The sequence below is a fragment of the Panulirus ornatus genome, chromosome 41 (assembly GCF_036320965.1).
Source record: "Panulirus ornatus isolate Po-2019 chromosome 41, ASM3632096v1, whole genome shotgun sequence".
Lineage (NCBI taxonomy): Eukaryota > Metazoa > Arthropoda > Malacostraca > Decapoda > Palinuridae > Panulirus > Panulirus ornatus.
This window is the reverse complement of record NC_092264.1, coordinates 2,715,293-2,737,452: the sequence shown is the minus strand read 5'-3', so window position 1 is coordinate 2,737,452 and position 22,160 is coordinate 2,715,293. Positions and strand designations below refer to the sequence as shown.

At 37.7% G+C, this 22,160-nt stretch overlaps 1 protein-coding gene across 2 annotated transcripts in view; it reads right to left on the bottom strand.

Annotated features, from left to right (window-relative positions):
- The window catches only part of LOC139761616 (phosphatidylinositol 4-phosphate 3-kinase C2 domain-containing subunit alpha-like), a 90,879-nt gene that overhangs the window by 62,103 nt on the left and 6,616 nt on the right, over nt 1-22,160 (bottom strand). Inside the window, exons 3-7 of one of the 2 annotated variants that reach the window (XM_071685874.1) lie at nt 20,651-22,038; nt 10,733-10,856; nt 8,706-8,846; nt 4,356-4,438; nt 949-1,089 (exon numbers count right to left, since the gene is read on the bottom strand). In XM_071685874.1, the coding sequence (XP_071541975.1) occupies nt 949-1,089; nt 4,356-4,438; nt 8,706-8,846; nt 10,733-10,856; nt 20,651-22,038 (1,877 nt within the window). Of the gene's footprint in view, nt 1-948; nt 1,090-4,355; nt 4,439-8,705; nt 8,847-10,732; nt 10,857-16,181; nt 16,749-20,650; nt 22,039-22,160 lie in introns of those variants that run through there. The other variant, XM_071685875.1, reaches the window with a different exon arrangement.

Genomic DNA, 22,160 nt, shown 5'->3' with positions numbered 1-22,160 from the left:
GTTCAGCCAGTCTAATGAATTTGCTATCTCTATGCTTCTCCAACAGACACACTCCTGAGAATCACTGCAATGTTTTCTAAGTTCAATGTTACCATTACACCAATGAAAAAACATTCTATTAATTAATTCCTATGTATTTCTCTTTACTTAAAAAACAATAACTTTGTGTTTTTGTTTACAGACTTGAGGAGATCATCTTAACTCTATTTTTCTAAGATTTTCAAAGCACTGAGATACTACTCTCAGTTTCTTGTGTTCAATATTGCCACTGAACCTTAAAAAATCTTCAGTACCTTTCTGTTTTGCACTTCTTTGCTTTCTATGGTTTGCTTTCTTCAGAGCAGCAATTGTTATGTGGTGATGCTGCAGGTGGCCAGCAGCAAGAGAGGAATACATAGTTAAAATATATTGCTAAACGTCCATAATTCTTTCCTGTTTTTCTTTCAGTTCTATACTCTTGTTATGACAACATTCAGTGGCCTGGCCTCACAGTAAAGTTCAAGAGCCTTTGGTACAAACTTTGTATGGTTTCTTCCAAATATGAACTGCAATGGGTAAATAAAGAAAAAACGACTTGCCTTGTAAAAATGAAGCAAAATCATAAGAAAAAAGAATAATTTACAGTGCCCCGACAAATGAGGTGACATGGATATACAGAATAGTAGGGAGAATTACAAAAGAAATAAAAATTCTGTATTCTAAATGCATGGCATTAAAAAAAATGATGCATCACAAAGCAAAATGTAGCAGTCAGTCTCAAAACAAACAGTAAAATCAAAAGAGGAGGATCACCTTCACTTTTAACAGCTCATACTTTTCCCACTATATGGTAATATTCGAGGGAAGCAACTATTTGGACTGAAATTTATGGTTAGAAGTACAAGAACACAGAGTTTTGGAAGAAAATGTACAGTACAAAATGAAGTAAACAGTGTCCTCAAAACTTACAGTGCGCAAATAGGACTGCTTGACAGAATCAGCATGCATGAGAGTGAAGACAACATCTTCATCATACTTCATACAGCTGTGCACATATTCATATTCCCCAAGGATGGTTTCTCCCGACAAGTAGTCATCCACTCCTCGAACCTAAGAGAAATGCATTTAATCAAAAACAATATTCAGTAAGAATGCTCATGACCCTATAGCAACTAATACACCTTACAAATTGTATAAGACGGTGAGTGAAGTAACAAACTTTGGTGCAATATACGAAATGAATAAGGAGAGTGAAATGGAGTTGTATGGTGGGTGGTGAACTGTTATAAGAGGTTAGAGAATTTAAGAGCTGTATTGTACAATGGAAGGAAAAATAAAGTGGGGAGATGACTTAGAGAGTAAGGTGACTGAATCCTTGAAAGGGAATTTTTAAACAGAAAAATGTTCATAAATGTAAGCTTTTTTCCTCAGTTCAATTCCAAAACACTCAATTCATTCTAGCAATTACATATACATGTTGGACATAACCATTTCCTCCACTCTATCTCGGAAGTTACACATAAGGGGGCCAGGTGAGGATATTCCCTCAGAGGCCCAGTCCTCTGTTCTTAATGCCACCTCGCTAACACGGGAAATGGTGAATAGTATGAAAAAAAAAAAAGTTTCCCAAAAGCTATGGCTGTTGTACAGGTGCCATACTTATCACTCTTAAAAGCAGCTATTTCATGTCTACAAGGGTGTAACTTGCCCCAGAATGGAGGAATGCTCACATATTTGGGGAGTCTTTTCCTCCAACTTTAAAATTAGCCACAGTGGGATAAAAACCTTCGATCTCTCTGCTTTTTCAGGCACCACCTCTCTTCAACCATCCCAGCCCTATCATCATGGCAAAATCTCATTGTACATACTCAGAGGAAGGTACGCTACCTGCATTTACTTTTTTTTTTGTTACTTTTCAAAATATCTAATGTCTACTCTCTAGGTATTACTTTGGACACTGCTCTCTTCAGCTGCCTACATGCATCTCAGTCACCTATGCTTGTGACTTGCATCAAGCTGTTGCTTCCCACAGTCCCTTTCTAGACACCAACCACTGATCAACAAAGCTGTGAAACTCTCTTCGTTCTTCCATCTTTCCCTCTTCCTATGAAAATTTCTACATTTAAAGGTCATGTGTAAAAACATGTGATGAGCTCTGACTGATTATTTCAATCCTTTTCCTTAATCCATTTTCCTTTCATCTGAAATGGTTATGACTTAGCATGTTTTGCCATTGTTATGTCCATCACTATGAAAAAACAATAGGATAATGAAAAGAAATCAGATTAAATCATCAGATATTTGGTTTATGCATTTCATATGGATCAATAAAATGAAGGTGCTAAATGGCTGAAATAGTACACTAATGTCAAATGAACAATGAAAAGAAGTTGAGACAAAACAGAAATTGCGAAATAAGGATACGGTTGCTATACATTCACAAGCAGTTTACCCTAATCATGATAAAAATTGGTGTTAAATGGAACATGATTATGATCACATAATCTTTTTTTTTATGCTTGTTTGCTATGTCCCATATGAGTGAGGAAGCATCCAGAACAGATAAATGAGGAAAACTGATGAGTTGGAGGTGATGTAAGGAGAAAGCACATATAATGAAATAGAAACTGCGAGAAAGGAAGGTTAGGACAGAAAATGTCAGAATACACAAAACATATCATTACCACAGTTTTTGTTAAGCATTCTGTGAATTTACAGGAAAATTATCAAGACGTCTAAACTCTGCACCTTACAACTTAACTCCCATTTCTAAAAACAATCTGAGGTCTAAACTCTACACCTTAAAACTTAACTCCCATTTCTAAAAACAATCTTTATGTTCAAATACTTTCAATATTCTCAGCTCTATTCTAAATCAGAGTCATTACTTTGCACAATGTAAAAAACTTAAAACTTAGGAGGAACATCCTATGGAACACTCTCCTGTGTGAAAAAATCAGAATAATATTCATCTATAACATATATGTATATTACCCATTAGTAAATAAACACCCTAAAAAAGTGGTATACATTCCTATCTATTCAAGAGGTAGGGTTATGAATGGAATGCACTGAGGACGGCAGGTGGCCACCATACGACAGGGTAATTGTTTATATTCAGCAGTGATTTCACAGACATACAGTGTACATATGAGTACATACAAAAGTAAAACACACACATTATATTACTTTTCAGGCATTACTCTATGCCATATACATTAAATATACCACACACATTCCACAGTTCCATTTTATTGGAACTAAAGTTGTGAAAGTAAGTCATAGGGATGGTGAAGAGACAAAGGTTCTGGGAGCACTGAGTACTGTGTGGAAAGAGGTCATTAACTAGGAGGGCAAAAATAGATATGCTTGAAGGTACAGTAATCCCAGTGATGATGTATGGATGTTAGGCATAGGTTATAGATGAGGATGTGCAAAGGAGGGCAGACATGCTAGAAATCAAATGTTTGAGGACAACCGTGGAGTAAGTGGGGTGATCAAATAAGTAATAAATGGGTAAGAGCTAGGCATAGTGAAGAGAAGAGTGTGGTTGGGAGAACTAAAGAGGGCGTACTAAAATTATTTGGAAAAATGGATAGAATGAGGCAGGAGAGCTTGACAAAGAGAATATATGTGTCAGAAATGGAGAAGACAAGAAGGAGGAGACCAAATTGGAGACAGAAGGATGGAATGGAAAAAGTTTGAGTGACGGGTTTGGACATGCAAGATGGTACAAGAAATGTACGAGATAGCGTGATTTGGAATGATGTGACAGAGAATGGATGTGAGCGAATGAGGCCATTTTTTTGTATGTTCCTGGCACTACCTCAATAACAAGGGATATGGAGAACAAGTATGAAAAGAAAAATATATGGAACTTTTTATATAATTCTAACTACTCTTCTGCATAAAATTTTATTTCAGTGATGTATATGGATGACTGGGCCTTGTGATATTTTCTTCAGCTATGGCAGAGGAATAACTGGTGACATCTATAGATAGCTGGTGGAATCAAACATTAGACAGGAATTCATATTTGGGTGGAAACTGTTAAATCATTAAATGATGATAAGAGCATTGAAACCATGCACTGCTAACTCATGACCATATCACTTTTAGGGTTGAGTTCAACTTTCTATTTTCAAACCTTGAAAAACAGACTGATTGTTTGGAAAGGTCAAGCAAAACATTGTTATTGATCACTTGGTGTATATGTCAAGTTTTGGACCAACTAATGCTATGTCACGCCCAGTAGACAGCCATTCTACTCCAAAAGAAACACAGTAGCAATTAATCTGTGTAATTCAAATTAACACTTACTAAGTAACAGTTACTAAGAAGCAGTAAGCCTTGCATTTGAATTAAATGAAACTCACCTTGAGAATGTAGTCTGCAGATTCACCACGAAGCTCTAAGGTACACACGGCGTGCATCACAACATGCTCCACACTTGAGTCCACTACAGAGAAAAATATATTTCTTAGGTATTCAGGAATAATACTTAAGAAACTGATACATAAGAATCTTAACAACCTTAGGAGTAAGTGTGGTTATGATAATGGCATGCAGCATTTGCACAGCAATGGTGTCAAGTAATAGGAGTCAAGTATTGCAAAACAACATCACTTCTGACCTCAATTCTGGCAACCTTGGGTCTCAGCAGTTTCAAGATTTCAAAACTTTCTGGATTTTGGATACCTCCTGTGTTAACAGGACTTGATAGCACATAGAGTGAATCATATCTGAACCTGTGGGGTTTTATTTTCCCAATATATAAATTTATGTAAGGCTTTTACATCACACCTATAATAACCACCTGTACTCATTCTAATGTCTTAACACTTTCCCATCTCAAGTAAATTAAGACAACAACAAGTAATTACTCAAGAAAAGCTGGGGATGGCATCTGGCCCAGCTGAGGTTAGAGGTGTCATCTTGCTTCAATGAAGCTGAGGCCTCAGGAGAGGCAGAAGACGAGTCTTGCATGTCACCTCACCCAAGAGCTGGTGTAGAGTGCATGGAGGATTATCAAAACTCACCTTAAGCTAAGGAGCATCATGCAAGTGGCTTAGTGAAGGGGTTAGAGATGCTAACGGGATATGTACAATGATCTGATGACTTCTCCAGCAGTGTCACTTGCTTCATGTGGTTAGGTTTTTCTTAGGTTAGCTTTTCTTTCTAAGTATACTTTAACACAATATACACTAAACCCAACACATACATACATATCACTTTCTTTCTTTTCTTTCAAACTATTCGCCATTTCCCACATTAGCGAGGTAGCGTTAAGAACAGAGGACTGGGCCTTGAGGGAATACCCTCACCTGGCCCAATTCTCTGTTCCTTCTTTTGGAAAATTAAAAAAAAAACGAGAGGGGAGGATTTCCAGCCCCCCGCTCCCTCCCCTTTTAGTCGCCTTCTACGACACGCAGGGAATACGTGGGAAGTATTCTTTCTCCCCTATCCCCAGGGATAACATATCACTTATACAAGTATATATCTACACAGGGTGGGGGAGGGGGCGATGGTTCTGGGAACGTTGAAGAATGTGTGGAAGGCGACAATGTTATCTCGGAGAGCAAAAATGGATATGTTTGAAGGAATAGTGGTTCCAACAATGTTATATGGTTGCGAGGCATGGGCTACTGATAGGGTTGTGCAGAGGAGGGTGGATGCGTTGGAAATTAAATGTCTGAGGACAATATGTGGTGTGAGGTGGTTTGATCAAGTAGGTAATGAAAGGGTAAGAGAGATGTGTGGTGATAAAAAGACTGTGGTTGAGAGAGCAGAAAAGGGTGCATTGAAATGGTTTGGCCACATGGAGAGAATGAATGAGGAAAGATTGACAAAGAGGATATACGTGTCAGAGGTGGAGGGAACAAGAAGTGGGAGACCAAATTGGAGGTGGAAGGAAGGAGCGAAAAAGATTTTGAGCAATCAGGGCCTGAACATACTGGAGGGTGAAAGGTGTGCATGGAATTGAGTGAATTGGAACGATGTGGTACACCAGGGTCGACGTGCTGTCAATGGATTGAACCAGAGCATGTGAAGCGTCTGGGGTAAACTATGGAAAGTTTTGTGGGGCCTGGATGTGGAAAGGGCGCTGTGGTTTCAGGGCATTACAAATGACAGCTAGAGACTGAGTGTGAACGAATGTGGCCTTTGTTGTCTGTTCCTATCGCTACCTCATGTGGGAGGGAGGGGGATGCCATTTTCATGTGTGGCAGAGTGGTGATGGGAATGGATGAAGGTAGCATGTATGAATATGTACATGTGTATATATGTAAATGTCTTTGTATGCATATGTATGTATACGTTGAAATGTATATGTGCGTGTGTGGGCGTTTATGTATATACATGTGTATGTGGGTGGGTTGGGCCATTCTTTTGTCTGTTTCCTTGTGCTACCTCACTAATGTGGGTGACAGCGACTAAATATGATAAACAAATATAAAATCTTATATTCAAGAATAAATGAACATAAAATTTTCTATAATTCTTTTATTCACACTTGTCTGCTATTTCATATGTTAGCAAAGCAACGCCAGGAACAGATGAGGAAAGACGGCATTTGCTCAACAGCAATTCTCTAACTATAATGCATAATGCACCAAAACTAACACCCACAAACCACATGCAAACCCCATAAACCCTTCTTTGGTTTCCCCTGGCCGCATCATATGCCCTGATTCAGTGCACTGACAGCATGTTGCCCACTGCTCCCATTCCCTCTGTCCTGTGTATGCCTTTAACCCTCTTGTATGCCATGAGCACTCAAAATCTTTTCCACTTCATCCTTCCATCTCCAATTTGGTCTCTCCCATCTCCTTATCCCCTCCACTTCTGACACATCCATCCTCTTTGTCAATTCATTTCATTACAAACTCTTTAGTTCTCGAAAACACACTCTTCTATTATGTTTCTCTCTTACCTTTTACTACTTCCTTAATCAAACCTCCTCAAATATTTCATTTTCAACACATCCATCTTCCTCCACACATCCTCATCCATAACCCATGGCTCACATACATACATCACGGAGACTACTACACCTTCAAACATATCTATCATTGGGTAAGAGAGAAGCGTGGTAGTAAGAAGAGTATGAATGCGAGAGCTGAAGATGAAGAGGGTGTGCTGAAATGGTTTGGGCACATGGACATGCTATTAATGGACTGAACCATGGCATATATGAAGCTGAGGTAAATAACATGGAAGTCTGTGGAGCCTAGGTAAGGATAGGGAGCTGTGATTTCAAAGCATTACACATGACAGCAAGAGAATGGATGGCAATGGATGCTTGTCTTTCTTCATCTATTCTTGGCACTATCTCACTGACAAGGGAAATGGCAATCAAGAATGAAAAAATGTTTTATCATCAAAAATACAAGCACTAATACTAAAGTAATTTTCTTTATTCTAAAACTAACAATTTTCATTACTTCATTGTTTTTCACTTGGTAGCAAGAGAGTGTGGGTGCTTACTTAACTCATTAAAAGAAACAGGTATTTCCTTCATGATTGGCTTTTGAAGCAGCTTGATAAAACAAATGCCATCTAAATTACCTTACAGCTGCACAGTCATTAAGAATATAATAAAATTCCTAAAGATAGGTGTAAAGCTATATCCTTAAAAAAACTCTTAGTAATTATAACTGCCTCAACCCATACGTCTTACTGTCCTGGCAAAAACTCATCAATGTATTACATAACTTTCCATTTACCAAATATTTGCAGAAACATCCACAAAGACTTTACATCAACCCTATCATATGTTTTCTCCATATCCACATATAACACAAAAATTAACACTATTTCTCCAAGTACTTCTCAGTCAATCAAATTCTTAAAGGCGAAATCCTACAGCTTTAGCTGCTCCTTTCCAACAATCAGATGTTCCATGCATACCACCAACTTCTCGATCACCAGTCTCCCTAACACTTTACCATGTATAATGAACACACTTAAAGCTCCATAATTTGAGCATTCTTTTTAGTTATTAGAAGGATATTTTCTTTTTATACCTAATCAGCAGACTACATCTTTTGATACTTAGTACTCACAAGTTTAATATTATATTTCTATGCTAACTATTCTTATTAAATGCAATTCTATCATTTCACCATCCTTATGTAATCACAAAGTTCTTTAATATCATCTGTAAATGCATTTCTCAAAAAGAATTTAAATTACATTACCTAATTCCCATCATAAATTTACCCCAAAATCCTTAAATCTATCAATAACATTTTTCCACATACAACTTTCATTCAAATTCTCTATATACAACTTTATCATATTTCTGTGTGATTTAAATTGTGCTTATTCATTTAACTCACTTGTTTTCAATGCCAACTCACCAAAGGCCACATTTCTGATAATAATCAACCCCCCTTGCTCCCACATCCTGAACAATACAATTTTCTTTTATAAGAAATGAATTAAAATAAATCTATTCTTCACATGACAATCAGAGTCCAAAGAGGCCAAACAGTTGCAACACTGATGAAGGTATAAATCAATACAAAAAGCATCAGCTGTAAAACTAAAAATGCATTTCACAATGTTAACTACAAAAACAACAACATCCCTATAAATATTAGTAAAAAAAAAGTTATAAATTTAGCTTCATTTTACAAACTTTTCAATGAAAAGTGAAAAAAAGTTCAGTCCAGTGGCATGCCATCATAATCACACAACCAATAAGGTACAGGTGAAAAACTTACAGCTGCAGGTAAAAGTAACACATTCTCCATCATGGTAGTGTACAGTTAGCTTAACACTGAGATTGGGATCAACAGTTCCCTCCAAACATGCACTGTGCAGCAAACCCGGATTCCCAATGTGGTCATTCCATGTGTATTCTCCTGAAAAATAAGTGGCATGAATCTAATAAATCATAAACACATACAGATACTAAAAATTACAGAACAATGAAAAAATGTAATTAAGAAGAATTTTACTAATATTAGTCTGCTGTTTCCTGCATAGCAAGTTAACACTAGGGATTTATGAACAAGACTTCATTTGCTCACAATCACTCTCTGGCTGTCATGTATAATCCACCAAAACCAGTGCCCCCAATCCATAATAGCCCTACAGGCCTTTCTGTGGTTCCCCTTGGCAACTTCATATTCCCTGGTGAAACCCACTGACAGCATTTCAACCCCTTACCACCACATTACTTCATACTGCTCTGTCCTTTCTAAACACCTCATCCTCCTGTATGTTCTAGCACTGTTAATTCGAACCATCTTCTCTCCATCTTTCCATCAACCCTCCTCCTTGCTCCTTCAACTTCTGTCAAATATATCCTCTTAGTACTTCTTAACTCATGCTCCCCATATGTTCAAACCCCTTCATCACACCCCATTCAACTCTCAATATTTCATTTACTAGGAAGAGACAAAAAGGCAACATACATTCACACTCAGTCTCTTGCTGTCATGTGTAATGCACCAAAACCACAGCTCCCTTTACACATCCAGGCCACGCAAAACTTTCCATGGTTTACCCCAGCCTCTTCACATGCCCTGGTTCAATCCATTGAGAGCACGTCAACCCTGGTATACTACATTGTTCCAATTCACTCTATTTCTTGCATGCCTTTCACCCTCCTGTATGTTCAGGCCCCGATCGCTTAAAATCTTTTTCACTCCATCCTTCCACCTCCTATTTGGTCTCCTACTGCTCCTCGTTCCTTATACCTCTTGAGCTAAATACGCTCTTTGTCATTCTTTCCTCACTCATTCTCTCCATGTGACCAAACTATATATGCCCTCGTTCAATCCACTGACAGCACGTTGACCCTGGTATATCACATCGTTCCAATCCACTCTACTCCCAGTATGCCTTTCACACTTCTGTATGTTCAGGCCCCAATCACTCAAAATCTTTTTCACTCCATCCTTCCACCTCCAATTTGGTCTCCCCCTTCTTGTTCCCTCCACCTCTGAAACATATATCCTCTTTGTCAATCTTTCCTCACTCACTCTCTCCATGTGACCAAACCATTTCAATACACCCTCTTCTGCTCTCTCAACCATACTTTTTATTAACACATATCTCTCTTACCCTTTCATTACTTACTTGATCTAACCACCTCACACCACATAATGTTCTCAAACATTTCATTTCCAACACATCCACCCTCCTCCACACAACCCTGTCTATAGCCCAAGCTTCGCAACCATATATGTGTGCATTTTTCTTTTCAAATCTGACAGCTAGAGAATCAAGTGTGAGCAGACGTGACCTTACTTTGTCTATTTCCTGGCACTACTTTGCTGATGCAGGGGATGGCGATGCTGTTTCCTGTGGGATGGGGTAGTGACAGGAATGGATGAAGGCAAGCAAGTACAAATATGTACATGTGTAAATATGTGTATTTGTCTGTGCATGTGTATGTATATGATGATGAAGTATGAAAAAATGTACAAAACAGAAAAAAATGGCTGTAGTATGTTTTCACAGGGTGCTTCCAAGAGAAATTCTAAGCTCTTAGTAGCTGCAAATGAGTGGGTTAATGATAGTATCTCTGTGGTGGCTTCTCATTGGCCAAAGCTGGACCCAAAATGAGCAAACAGATGTTAACAAATTTGGAGGATAATAACAGGTAGGGAAAACCAGTGTTTCCCCACCAGACAGACAAAAGTTCAGTAGGTCATAAACCCAATTTTTCAAAAAAAAAATCCTAATGAATCTCCCTTTCTACTGCTGTAACCAAATGTCCAGACGTGAGACAATACACTACCTCTGCGTTTCTTAATGCTATCCCAAAAGGCTCTTGCTTCATCATCAGCACTGAGTGCTGGAATCTTGCGTAGATGAATCTGATTTGTACTGGCCTTTCCATCAAATAACTCTTCAGATCGTTTCTGGAACAAGAGCATAAATAATGATATGAAGAGCACAATCTACAATATTCCTTGAGGAATCAGTTTTATCTATCAGAGAAAGAAGGGGCACATCAGAATGTGATACAGATAATTCACTGTCCTTAATAAATATACATGTGCAACAGTGTATTATTCATCAGAGGAAACAGGGAGAACAATATATTCTACACAGGCATTAACAAATCTTGCTATCTGTCTGTAAGAAAAATGTATCGTGGTTAAATACTCACCAGAAAATCCTGAAAAATTCCCTTTAATGCAAAAAATATAAAGTATTTTTTTCTATGTCTGCCTTAATAAAAGAACCTACACTGAATCGTCCTCATATTACTGTAATCTTTGATATTCATGGGATTTTCTAAGTCAGAGGTTTAAAGATTTTCCAAGGTTGGCTTGCTTAAAAGCTTATCAAAGAGACATTCACTCTGAAAAGAAAGAACTTAGTCCTTCAAGTATACCCAGAGTATTCATCAATCACCACTGAAAAGGAAATTTATGTTGCCTCACGTGCTAAGATGATATTCCACTCACAAATCCCTTTATCCTAATCCACTCCCTAGCTATCTTTTAATCCTCTTTCTTGCCAAGATGAGTTACAGAGTGAGCAAGGAAAGTACGAAATCCCATCTCTTTGTAAATAATAGGCTAAATCACAATAGCAACCATTAAGAAATTCTGCCATCCGAGCATTTGATACCATTGCCATGCACAAATAGTTGCTTGCCATAATCTCTTATGAAGGAACAATGTTTACATCATGAGTACCAACCTGAATTTAGCATATGCAGCCATGCCATTCATCCATGATCTGTGCTCAAGTCAATATCAACCACAGGTTTGTTTTTATTTCACATATCTTTTCTCCATTTACAACCTTCCATGGTCCTTCTTTTCAACAAATATGTATCCTTTTCCACAACCTTATTTTTACCTTTGAAGAAACAAATGACCAAGTCATTCCCAACAATTACAGTTTCTTATCTGTAGAGATTCCATGGAATCCAAGTATGTTTATAAGTAGCAGGTCTCTTATTCTTCTTTTCCCCTCTTTTGCATATATCAACACATTCACCATTATAAAATTGTTCTTTTATCCATCTTCAGCTGTACTTTCTTTCTTTCCTAATTCATATGCCCTTTATATCTGGACCAGCATCATCAAATTCAATCATATTGCCATCTGTTAGCAGCTTCAGCTGCCTAATTGCAGCACTACTTGTTCTGGTAGTTCATACTTTGGATTCAGTGGTTTAACCTGTGCCCTAAAAAGTAAATATCCTAAATCTATCATTCAGCTAGGTATTCTATAACTTTGCCCTGTATTAAGAAGATAAATATCCTCACTTTTTTTAATCCTTTGACTAATTTACTAACTTATCTTGGAACTCAACATAAATCATATACATATAAAGTCCGGATTTAAATAAATTATGGATCTCGAGAATGCATATGACAGGGTTGATAGAGATGCCTTGTGGAAGGTCTTATCAAGAGGAAGGAAACCTACCAGAAGCAGTGTTTTTATCAAGAGTGTAAGGCATGTATAGTAGTAGAATGAGTGGTCCCAGGTGAAGGATGATCTGCTGCATAGGTGTGTGTGATGTCACCAAGGATGTTTAATTTGTTTATGTATAGGGTGATAAGGAAAGTAAATGCAAGAGTCAGAAAAACAATTGAGTTTGCTTCATTTGATGTTTCAGCTTGGATTTATACTTACAGACAAGTTACAAATGCTACATCATCCTGTTATTCATATGGATGTTCTATGTCCTCTTATATCAGTCGTAAGTTTTTATTTACATTCAATCAGGTGAGTGACCATGCAGGAAAAGAGTAGCCATCTAGCCCGTGTTGTTCAACTCCTGTATTTTGATCATGACGTTATTGGTTCATTAGTCAATTATCTATTTACTGCTATGTAACTGTTTTGCTTCATTTTCCTTTATATTGTGATACAGGCCAGAGATTACTGAATAATCAGCTATATGGTGTTTTCATGCTCATTTAAAAACATTATTTCTTCCCATAAAAATCATATGTAGGATGAATAAGAAGGCTGTAACTGATGCAAATATCAAGGCCATTTTGAAAATCAGTGTGGGAGTGAGATTCAGAATACTGAGCACTGATCATGATGCCTCAGAGGAAGAAATGGGTGATTGAAAATGGAAACATCTGCCCTAATTCCATCAATCAGCTCTGCTATACCAGTTCCTGGCCACAAATGGCAAGACTGAGAATGTCCAAAGCAAAGCCTCCCAGATTTAGACAATTCAACTGATGACAAAATTTGATATCTAGCTACAGGTATCAGCTTATAGATTTATGATAATAATGCATTTTTCACTGAATTTAGATGTAATCAATGAATAATGTACATAATAATGTATCATGTGATGTCATCATAATTTACTTGGAACATGTTAGAAAATACAAACCATGGTAATATCAAATTAATTTTTTCACCAAACTTTTGAAACTTTTCCAAAATATCCTTTGCGTCTTATCCTCATATCATCATTATCATATGAGACATAATTCATTTATTTATCTATTCTGCTTTGTCGCTGTCTTCTGCGTTAGCGAGGTAGCACAAGGAAACAGACGAAAGAATGGCCCAACCCACCCACATACACATGTATATACATACACGTCCACACACGCAAATATACATACCTATACATCTCAACATATACATATATATATATATATATATATATATATATATATATATATATATATATACACACACAGACATATACATATATACACATGTACATAATTCATACTGCCTGCCTTTATTCATTCCCATCGCCACCCCGCCACACATGAAATAACAACCCCCACCTCCCAAATGTCCGCGAGGTAGCACTAGGAAAAGACAACAAAGGCCACATTCGTTCACACTCAGTCTCTAGCTGTCATGTAATAATGCACCGAAACCACAGCTCCCTTTCCACATCCAGGCCACAGAACTTTCCATGGTTTACCCCAGACACTTCACATGCCCTGGTTCAATCCAGTGACAGCATGTCGTCCCCGGTATACCACATCGTTCCAATTCACTCTATTCCTTGCACGCCTTTCACCCTCCTGCATTTTCAGGCCCCAATCACTCAAAATCTTTCTCACTCCATCTTTCCAACTCCAATTTGGTCTCCCACTTCTCCTCGTTCCCTCCACCTCCGACACATATATCCTCTTGGTCAATCTTTCCTCACTCATTCTCTCCATGTGACCAAACCATTTCAAAACACCCTCTTCTGCTCTCTCAACCACACTCATTCTATTACCACACATCTCTCTTACCCTATTATTACTTACTCGATCAAACCACCTCACACCACATATTGTCCTCAAACATCTCATTTCCAGCACATCCACCCTCCTCCACACAACTCTATCCATAGCCCACGCCTCACAACCATATAACATTGTTGGAACCACTATTCCTTTAAGCATACCCATTTTTGCTTTCCGAGATAATGTTCTCGACTTCCACACATTCTTCAATGCTGCCAGAACTTTCGCCCCCTCCCCCACCCTATGATTCACTTCTGCTTCCATGGTTCCATTCGCTGCCAAATCCACTCCCAGATATCTAAAACACTTTACTTCCTCAAGTTTTTCTCCATTCAAACTTGCCTCCCAGTTGACTTGTCCCTCAACCCTACTGTACCTAATAACCTTACTCTTATTCACATCTACTCTCAGCTTTCTTCTTTCACACAGTTTACCAAACTCAGTCACCCGGTCTCAAGCATCAAAACTACTAACACACTCACTCAGCTGATCCCAAAACATTTGTCTCATGATCTTTCTTCTCATGCCCAGGTGCATATGCACCAATAATCACCCACCTCTCTCCATCAACTTTCAGTTTTACCCATGACTATCTAGAGTTTACTTTCTTACACTCTATCACATACTCCCACAGCTCCTGTTTCAGGAGTAGTGCTACTCCTTCCCTTGCTCTTGTCCTCTCACTAACCCCTGACTTTACTCCCAAGATATTCCCAAACCACTCTTCCCCTTTACCCTTGAGCTTCATTTCACACAGAGCCAAAACATCCAGGTTCCTTTCCTCAAACATACTACCTATCTCTCCTTTTTTCTCATCTTGGTTACATCCACACACATTTAGACACCCCAATCTGAGCCTTCGAGGAGGATGAGCACTCCCCGCGTGACTCCTTCTGTTTCCCCTTTTAGAAAGTTAAATACAAGGAGGGGAGGGTTTCCAGCCCCCTGCTCACGTCCTCTTTAGTCATCTTCTACAAAACGTGAGGAATGCGTTGGAAGTATTCTTTCTCCCCTATCCCCAGGGATAATATATAATGAGTCATAATATCTTTAAAATAAATATTGATTTTAAAAGTTTATTGACTTAGCTAAGTAAATCTATGTATCATTAATGGGGAAAATGATTTTTCACACATTTTCATCACTTTTCTCAATCCATTATGAATTTCAAGGCATTTTAGTTCCAAATACAGAAAAATATACCTCCCTTTGATGATGAAAAAGTAATGAAAACCTTATAATCAATAATCTAATTTTTCAGTGCATTTCATATGACAAATAAAGAACGGATCTGAGCGTATATGGCCTTTCTTCACCTGTTCCTGGCGCTACCTTGCTGTGCAGAAAACAACAATCAAGTATGAAAAAATAATCTTTAGGGTGATTATTGACACTTTTCAGGGCATCGTACTGAAAAGAAATTACACAGCAATAGGGGTGAGGATATAATACTTTTCTAATAGATATATACATTCAACATGAGTTCTAGAAGAGAGTTATCAAAGTTGCCACCATGAAAGATCAGAATCACCAATTAATTTCAGATCATCTCCAAAACTTTTTGAATATCTCTGAAATATCTTAAAGCTGTTATGTAATATACTGTCAACAAGAACATATCCAATATAAGCTCTGGCAACAAAAGTAACAAGAATGACAATTATATGAGAAGTAAATGAAATGTTTATGCTTTCTCTCGCTGATTGCTACTGAACGCTCATTCACTTTCTAAAACATCATAAAACACTGTTAAGAAAAAGCTATTTCTAATGCCTCCAAAGCAAAATGCTCATTCTTATTCTGACACAGACACAATATATGAGCCACAGTTTTGTATTAGCCTTTGCAGATAATACCAAAATGGGATTTTCATCATAGAAAAACAAAAAAAAATCTAGCAAGCAACAGAAAAAACATTGTCTCTAACACGGTATCAATGCAATATTTTACTAAAAATAACCTTAAAAATCTTCAGCAAGTAATAAACAGAATTCAATTTACCATTATATTCCCTTCCTCAGCTTTTTCTTTGAAATCTGGAAGTGCACACACAAATGAAGGTCGTGCTGAAGCTATGGAGGTTCCATCAATCTCATCACATCCTCTATTTTCCATATCAATCCCTTCTTCATCTTCACTTATATTAACACTACCATCATAGTAAATCATATACCAGTGACTCTCTGATTTTCGAGTCTTAATCTGATAATTAACATCATCCTCTATTTCATCTTCATAAGGAATAATACAATTATCTGTAAATTCCACCAGGCCTGAGTCTTCATTTTTTGCAATTCCTGGTATTTCAGCCTCTTGAACACCCTGTACTGGCAAACATTCAGTACAATTTGTAGCCACAGGGATGGAGTAGAATACACTTTTTTTCTTCACTGATTTCTTCAATTTTCTTGGAGGTCGTCTTGGGTTACCACCTACCTCTTTTGTTGTCCCAGTCTGAACCATATTTACCTCTTGTTTTCAAAAAAAATTATTCACATACGAAGACATTTATATTACAACTGAATTATGTGCACTAACTGGAGGAAAGTAACTATGATAGTTACCACAATAATAAGACAAACATAGCAACCTACCCGATTACCGGATCCATATCATATCTACATTACTCCCACCTGGATATAACTGATAATTCTCATACACAATGGAAACTGTTGATAAGCTTTTATCTCTGAGACTCCTTTCACCTGTTACAATTCTAATCTGATCACAATTTTTAATGTAAAAAAAATGAGCACATTGATTTTACTTGGTATTCCAGAGTATAAATAATACATTCACAAATTTTACAGACTTATTTACCATAGTGCCAATACTGCAAGCATATATATTACAATCTTATTAATGCATAATCCTCATGGTAGCTGTGTTTCTATATGCCTTACCAGTTATACAAAAACTCATCAAATTCATCTTTCACTTTTGTTTTGTGACTAGTAATTATTCCTAAACCTAAAAAAGCAACAGAATAATCCTATCCATCGTCATGGATACATTTCAGCAATAATTTCTTCATATCAATCCATCTATAATTACCCAAGAATCAATTTCAATGAAAGAGTCCTGGTGCTGAAGAACTTTCTAAAGGCTCCTGTAGCTAAAGGCTGCACTACTTCCAATAGCAGGGAAATGTTGACTTCTTAGGGAAGCAGTTCTTTGATAAGACTGTACTCCAACGATACAGCATGCCCAAACTGACTTTTCACTCACAGTACAACCTTGACCATGCAGTTGCTGATAACCAATTCTTTACTTATTTCCTGCTCCAGGAGTCCCTTCCATCTTTATGGGGCTTCTGCAGTATTCAGAAAGCTGGCCACATCCATCAGATGGGACCATAGGTAATAAAGTACTGTGACGTGTGTGCATCTATTGTGCAGAGGGTGCAAGGCATTCAAGTAGCAAGTGCTCAGAATCATTTTTATCGAAGTTGCATTGTGGGAATGATTGTTCCTGGGATATGCTGAAACAGTGTTTGTAGTGTTGTATTGGTGATGTCTAGACCATTGATGGGAAAGTGTGACTTGTGTCTGTTTGGGGAGTGAGGGTTCAGATGGGTGTGTATTTGGTGGACTGCAGTTAAAGACTGAGTTGGAAGGTCATCAATTTAGTGCTTGTCGAATTTAGTGTGAATATGTTTTGTCCCCATTATATCTGCTGGGGAATTGGAGGCCTGTGACTAGAGATTACTAAAGTGTGAGGGAGGGGTAAGCTTTATATTTCTACTTGGGGACTGGTGGTTAGATACAGAGAGGTTTGGGTGGAAGGGATCCAGGTGCTGTTGCAAAGAACTGAGTGCTGATCATGTTGAAGTGGAACTGTACTGGGAGGATCTTTGTTTCATTGTGAAGGTGATGCAAGTTTGTGGTAGCTAAGCATCATTGTGAAGGTGACAAGAATTTGTGGTAGCTAGGCACCTAGTGATTGTTCTGGGGTTACTATTTTGCGAGGTATTCAGCTTTGTTGTATTTGCTTTAGAGAGGGTGGAAGATCATGCAGGTGAGGCATAGTTTAATGTGGGTGAAGCAGATGAATTGTTCATAGAGGACATTGTGGGTTTCTTTTTCTAATCCAATTCTTGAGTCAGTAAGTTATCTGGTGGAAATCAATTTGTACATTGCTTTCATACTGATGTTATTGAAGTAAGGAATGAATGTTATGTATGTGCTGTATGTGATGCTTAGAATGGTACATGTTTTGTTTAACAGAAGTGATAGTTCATTCAAGGTGACTGGAGAGTTTGAGCTTGATTTGTGTCTGTCTAGGTTAGGGAATGATTGAAGACTTCTGATATCCTATTCTTGATGAGCACTGTTCCATTGGGATATGTGGCTCTGCATATTTGATGTTGCTACAGTGGTGTAACAAATGAGAAAAGATTTTGAAAGAATGATTTGTCATCTTTTAAATACAATATTTGATAGCTACATGGAAACACTTGAAAACACAGTCAGATGATGTAATATTTTGAGCTGCAATGTGAGTCTTAAAATACAATTCTTAAGATTCCCATCTTGAATTCTACACAACCTTAAGAGCCATACGCAAGAAGCACAGTGAAAGATTCCCTCAAGACATTTTGCACATGGAAAGAAGGTATCAGGGAAGATGGATTACCAAAATAAGGGCAGACTATTTCTCTGGTATACAGTCATAATCCTAAAAAGGATCATGCATCAAGCTGGGCAGCTTTCTGGATTGATAGTCTCTAGCCTTCACAGACTGTGTATATTTGAATACTTTCCACCAACAATGCAGTAAGGCTTAAAGACAATGGGGGAGGGAAAGGCAGCAGAGGGTAAAATGGAACTGTCACATCATCAATGGTGGTGAAGAAAGAAATATTCAATTTCATGCAAACAAATGCAAGGATGTTATGTTGTACAAAAAAGGGATACCTATCCCGTTGGAACATAGCTCAGAAAGAGATGGTGGTATTTAATTCAGTTTAAGTATTTTGGCAATATCTTATGAGATTTTAGTCAATAGACTTAGCAATGGATAGATGTATGAAAGCTAAGAATATGAAGTTGTGAAAAGTAGATTAATTGGCTAAAGCAGATGTACACTGAAATGAAAAATGAGTCTAGGTGTGGCAATGATTGCTCATAGAAAGAATGCAATAAACACACCTGAAAACAAATAAAACCCAGGTTTATACCAAGCAGAATGTCTGTAGTAGGAATGGATTTTTTGACAAATGGTGGATTCTAGAGGGGGGACTGAAAGAGGAATGAAGTCAGGGTGACATGGTGGATTCTAGAGGGGGGACTGAAAGAGGAATGAAGTCAGGGTGACATATGGTGTTTTGAGGAGAGTAGCTAAAAAGGTTCTATGGACTTGTGGGGAGTGGGGAAAGAATGAATGCTGGGGAAATTGACAAAAAGTATATAACTAAGTTAGTCAAAGGAAGTATATGAAGAGGAAGTCTGAAAGTGGTGAGAAACAGAGTTGGAAGAAAAATAAGAGGGGTATTACAATGAAGGAATCAGCAGAAAAAAGTAAGACTAAGTTGCAAGAAGACTGTAAAAAAATATAGACCACAATGCTGTATAACAAAAGGTATATATTCAAAACAGACACAAGTATAGAACACATCATCTACACTACAACTTCCACAATCTATTTTAACTTTCATTACTTTTATTTATTCTATCAATGGAGACAATAATTCCAGTAAAAATCATCTTGCCATTTACATAGCTATAACTCCAATCTTTGTTTTAAATTGGGAATGTCGAAACATGTACTTGCTGCATTTCAAAATCATTAGCTGCCCATAAAAGGAACATTTTTCATCAACAGATATTACACAAGATATATATCATTTTCATATCAAAAATACTAAATTGTTTACCTGAATAAGGAAGACAGAAGTACTAAGACAATCTTGAGAGTGAAATTTTGCATGACAGAAAACACATACACTAAGAAAATACGTAGAAATTTTTGCCTTTGGCAAATCATCATTAAGTCGTGGGCCTTTAGAAAACTGGACGAGAGAGTTAACTATGTGCACACTTTCTTTCTTTCTTTCTTTTAAACTATTCGCCATTTCCTGCGTTAGCGAGGTAGCGTTAAGAACAGAGGACTGAGCCTTTTTTGGAATATCCTCACCTGGCCCCCTCTGTTCCTTCTTTTGGAAAATTAAAAAAAAAATGTGCACACTACTTGAGCATATTCATTACAAGTCCTGAAAACAATTCAGGAGAAGTTAACTGAGAACTCCAACAATGTGACAGCTTTTGTTATCTTGAGACATTCCGAATCAAGTCAGTAATCAATTCCATTCCCTCTCATACTGCTTTTCAGCATACAAAAAATAAAGCAAGATGCACATTCAACGTAACCGAATTGGCACAATCTATACCAATATGATAAATAAAATTATGCACTTCAGTAAATCATATAAAAAGTGTTAAATTCATAATTAAGAGATACGGGAGTCTTACCTTTTCCAGATGTTTCTTTTGCACTTTGGGACTCTTCACAGTTTTGCGTAACTCAACTTCTGCCTCTCTTATATTTGTTCGTGGTGGCAGAGGTGGTGGAATATCAAAAGTCTCTCCCCCAACTGCTCCTGGACTCACTAAACCATCATATATATCATACACTGGATCTGACCTTGTGCTGCTTGCACCAGGATGCATGTATTCAAAGGGATCAACCTGTTCATAATAACTTAATTCATCGTCACTAACTTTTTTGAGTGTCTTATATTGAAGTAATTCATGAGCCTCTTTACTAATGGGAACATCAGCATTTGAAACTTTTTCGTCAATTCCTCCTGTACTAACTGAAGTAACTGCTGATTTTTTTCTTAACTCTTCCTCTTCTTTGGCTTTTAGTAGTATGGGATCAAACACATCTAAGACACTAGTCCTTGTTGCTACACTATCTAACGTATCTTTTAGTAGTGATCCTACACCCAAGTCTATGAGATCATCACCTTTAAGTGAGCTAGCTTTAGTTCCAACAAGACTGGAAGCGACAGGTATTTCTATCGTGGGTGTCCCAGCAGCTGTAGGAGAAATCACTGGACTATTTGAAGCACTCTGAGTCAGAGATAACTGATTAACCAGGGTACTCATGCGGTGAATCTCCAACACTGGACACCTCTGGGGTAACTTTGGAGCAGTCTGGGAATTAGGTGTTTGAGATGCTGGTACTAACTGGCCATGATTTGAGAAATTTGTAAAGCTGAGATTACTGGATAAGGACTGTGACTGTGACATCGATGGTCTATATGGAACTGATGAAGATGCCGAGCTATAATTGAGGTAAGACGTCCCATTCTGAGTGATTGCTGGCCACTGAGAACCAGTGAACACTGGGGCAATGGACCCCTGATATGTTGGCAGACTTGATGTTGGTCCCAGTGGTGTCTGTTGAGAGTTAAATGATTGTCTATAAGTGCTTGACATTCTGAAAGTTCCCTGAGAAGTTGAAACAGGAACCACTGCACTCTGATTAGCATTAATGTTTTGGAGGAGTTCAAGTATATCATTCTTTGGTTTCTCTGGGCTGTGAAATGACATCAAGTCATGCTGATTATTTCCATCTATACAACTTCTAGATGACAAGCTTGATGACGTCGAATGTTGGGTATTAACTGAATCAGATGTGGAGGTTGTGATATTAGAAGCACTACAAGAAACTGATCTAGACTTGGAGATACTTTGTGATTGACTAAGAAGCTTGACTGAATGAGTCTGTGAGAGACTAATGGTTCGAGGCTTCGGTGTAGGATGGGATGTAACAGTATTTGGGCGAGGTCTAGACTTAACTTCCCCTGTCCTTGTGCTTCCTCTTTCAGTGGGAGTCTGAGACCTTGGTCGATCTGAAATGTTAAGGACAAAATAATTAATCAATATGCATAAACTTGCGCTTGTTTCCTTGCGCTACCTCGCAAACGCGGGAGACAGCGACAAAGTATAATGAAAAAAAAAAAAAAGCATAAAC